Source organism: Galeopterus variegatus, unplaced genomic scaffold (assembly GCF_000696425.1).
Source record: "Galeopterus variegatus unplaced genomic scaffold, G_variegatus-3.0.2 Scaffold1628, whole genome shotgun sequence".
NCBI classification, from domain to species: Eukaryota; Metazoa; Chordata; class Mammalia; order Dermoptera; family Cynocephalidae; genus Galeopterus; species Galeopterus variegatus.
Genome location: NW_007727739.1, coordinates 133,586 through 135,977, shown reverse-complemented (window position 1 = coordinate 135,977; position 2,392 = coordinate 133,586). Strand labels below are relative to the sequence as shown.

Here is a 2,392-nt window from a genome sequence, read left to right as displayed (position 1 = left end):
AATTTTTTTCTTTGCCCAACTGTGAGAGGGAAAAAGTTATACAATTTTGGTTTTTTTTTTTTTTCCTTTTTGTCTTTTTTTTCGTGTCCGGCAATGGATCGCAACCCTCAGTGTCGCGCCTGTACCGGACCGGGACAGGCAACAGGATCGCAAACCTTGGTGCTGCGCCCACACCTCGCTCAGCCAGTGAGCGGGAACTGGTCTGTATGTGGGATCCAAACCCTCGGCGGGAGCGCCGCCGTGCTCCCAAGCGGCGCACTGTAGCAGTGTGCCACCGGGCCGGCCCCCACAATTGTGGTTTTAATTTAATTTACATTTCCCTTAAGATGAGGAAGGTTAAGCATGTGGCAGACTGGCCAGATATTCATCAAATTCATTTGATTTTCTTTCTAGATTACATTTGCCAGTCTCCATGGCAGTTAGTCGTGGCTGAGTGACTGAGTGCTAGACAATAGAACGTGGCTGGAAGTAGTAATAAATGTCACTTTTAGTCTGGCCCATAAAAGCTTCTCAAGAGCAACCTCCACTGTCTCCCATCTTTTATCTGCTGGCGAGAGGCAGAAGATATAGAGGAGGACTACAAGGCTGTAGGAGATGGCAGAGTCACTACATGGAACGATCTTAAGTCTCTGAATAACTATGTAGAAAGCCACCTGCTGACCATCCAAATGAACTTTGTTTGATTTGCTACTATGTGAAAACACTGACATTTTGTGATATTATTTCCAGTTTGTCATTTGTCTGTTACCATGCAGAAAATTTTGATTTTCATGTATTATACCCAGAAAGGCCTTCCCACTTTGAGACTTCTTTTTGTTTTATTATGAAAGCAAGAAAACCTTATTCAGAAAGGTTGGCCAATAGAGAAAAACAAACAAAAGAACAAACCAGTACCAAAACAACCCTCAATTCTATTTCCCCAAAACAACCCATATTATCCTTTGGCTTATTTCTTAATGCATGGCATCCTGTCTTCTTTCCATAGAAACTCCCCTGGCTTAGTTTTCATTGTATAAACTTTGGCAGATGGGTGACCAATTCTTTGCCATTTTTTTAACACATGAGAAAATTGTCCCCTCCCTCTTTACTGCACCGGGGTTTTCAGGGTGGAGAAGCAATTGCTTATTCTCCACAAAATCCTTCATAAGGAAAGGACTGTGGCACTGGGATGCGTTCTGCTTAGGTCTCTGAGGCAGCCAGTGAAAACTCCAGTTCCAAAAGGCTGCAATCTAAAAGGGTCAACAAGACACTTGCCCCAGTGGACACCACATACAGAAATCCATCATTAAGGCCAGGTCAACTGTCCTCTGAGCTCAGTGAAGAAATTGTAGAGAAAGAAGCCTGAAATAAATAACTTTAAATAATAACAAAGTTGTATTTCTAGAGATTTCTCATGTCCAATTCCTAAAATGGAAGCATCTAAGTATAAGAAAATTTCCCTAGACTATCAGGCATAAATAGCTAATAATAAGAACATACCTGTTTCTCTCATCTCATCTGCTACCTCTCCTTATGTTACACTTTCTGTTTCAGTGTTACACAACTGCTATGGCCCCCAGCAGACACCACACTATCTCTTCATTTCCAGCAGCCACAATTTCTGCTCCTGTACTGTGTGCCTTCACCAACACCACCTTTCTTCTACTGTAAACTTTGCTTGCAATCTTCTACTCGTCTTTCCAGATTCAGTTGAGTATCATCCTCCAGAGGCTTTCCCAGGCCCTTCCTTCCCCAGGCTGCATTAACTGCTCTACTTCTGGGCTCCCAATCACAGCATATTACCAAGCAGCTTTAACATGGTGCTCTTTCCCTCCAGACTCCAAACTCTTCAGGACAGAGACCACTTTTTAATTCACTTTGTATTTTCACCGTCTGGCACATGGTGGATGCTTTGTAAGTGCAGTCTTTGGTTAAAAAAAAAGGAGCCATTTGACTTACCTTTGGTTTTTTTGGCAAGGGTTAGGATCACATGGATCCTTTGAGATGCATGATCCAAATTCAAACTGATGGTCTTGGAGACCCACACAGCGAGCAATGCAGGCACTGGGATAAGTGCGTCCATTCTGTCCACACACAGGGACAAACTGATCTGCACAGTTACAGGGCAGACCTAAAGAGAGGAAACAGTCTCAGAAATATGTACTTATATATTCCCCTTCCCCTCATATTTCCCTATTAAGGCAAACCATTAGCAATCATGTAGAGGTCTCATGTTAAAACAGGATTGTAAATCAAGTCAGAAAAAAACATTTCCCTTCAATCTCTGATAAGGTTTTTAAAGGCAGCAAGGCTCTAAAAAGTCTTTGTTTGCAAGATGGCTTTCCTTTGTCCTTTTTTTTTTCAGCTCACTGAGGACCCCAGACCTTCATCCCAGGTAGAGACCTCTACATGA

The 2,392-nt window shown here is 42.6% G+C and overlaps 1 protein-coding gene across 1 annotated transcript in view; it reads right to left on the bottom strand.

Annotated features, from left to right (window-relative positions):
• RECK (reversion-inducing-cysteine-rich protein with kazal motifs) overlaps nucleotides 1-2,392 on the bottom strand; it is a 76,774-nt gene that overhangs the window by 10,243 nt on the left and 64,139 nt on the right. Inside the window, exon 17 of the mRNA XM_008578088.1 lies at nucleotides 1,939-2,110. Within this exon, the coding sequence (XP_008576310.1) occupies nucleotides 1,939-2,110 (172 nt within the window). The remainder of the gene's footprint in view (nucleotides 1-1,938; nucleotides 2,111-2,392) is intronic.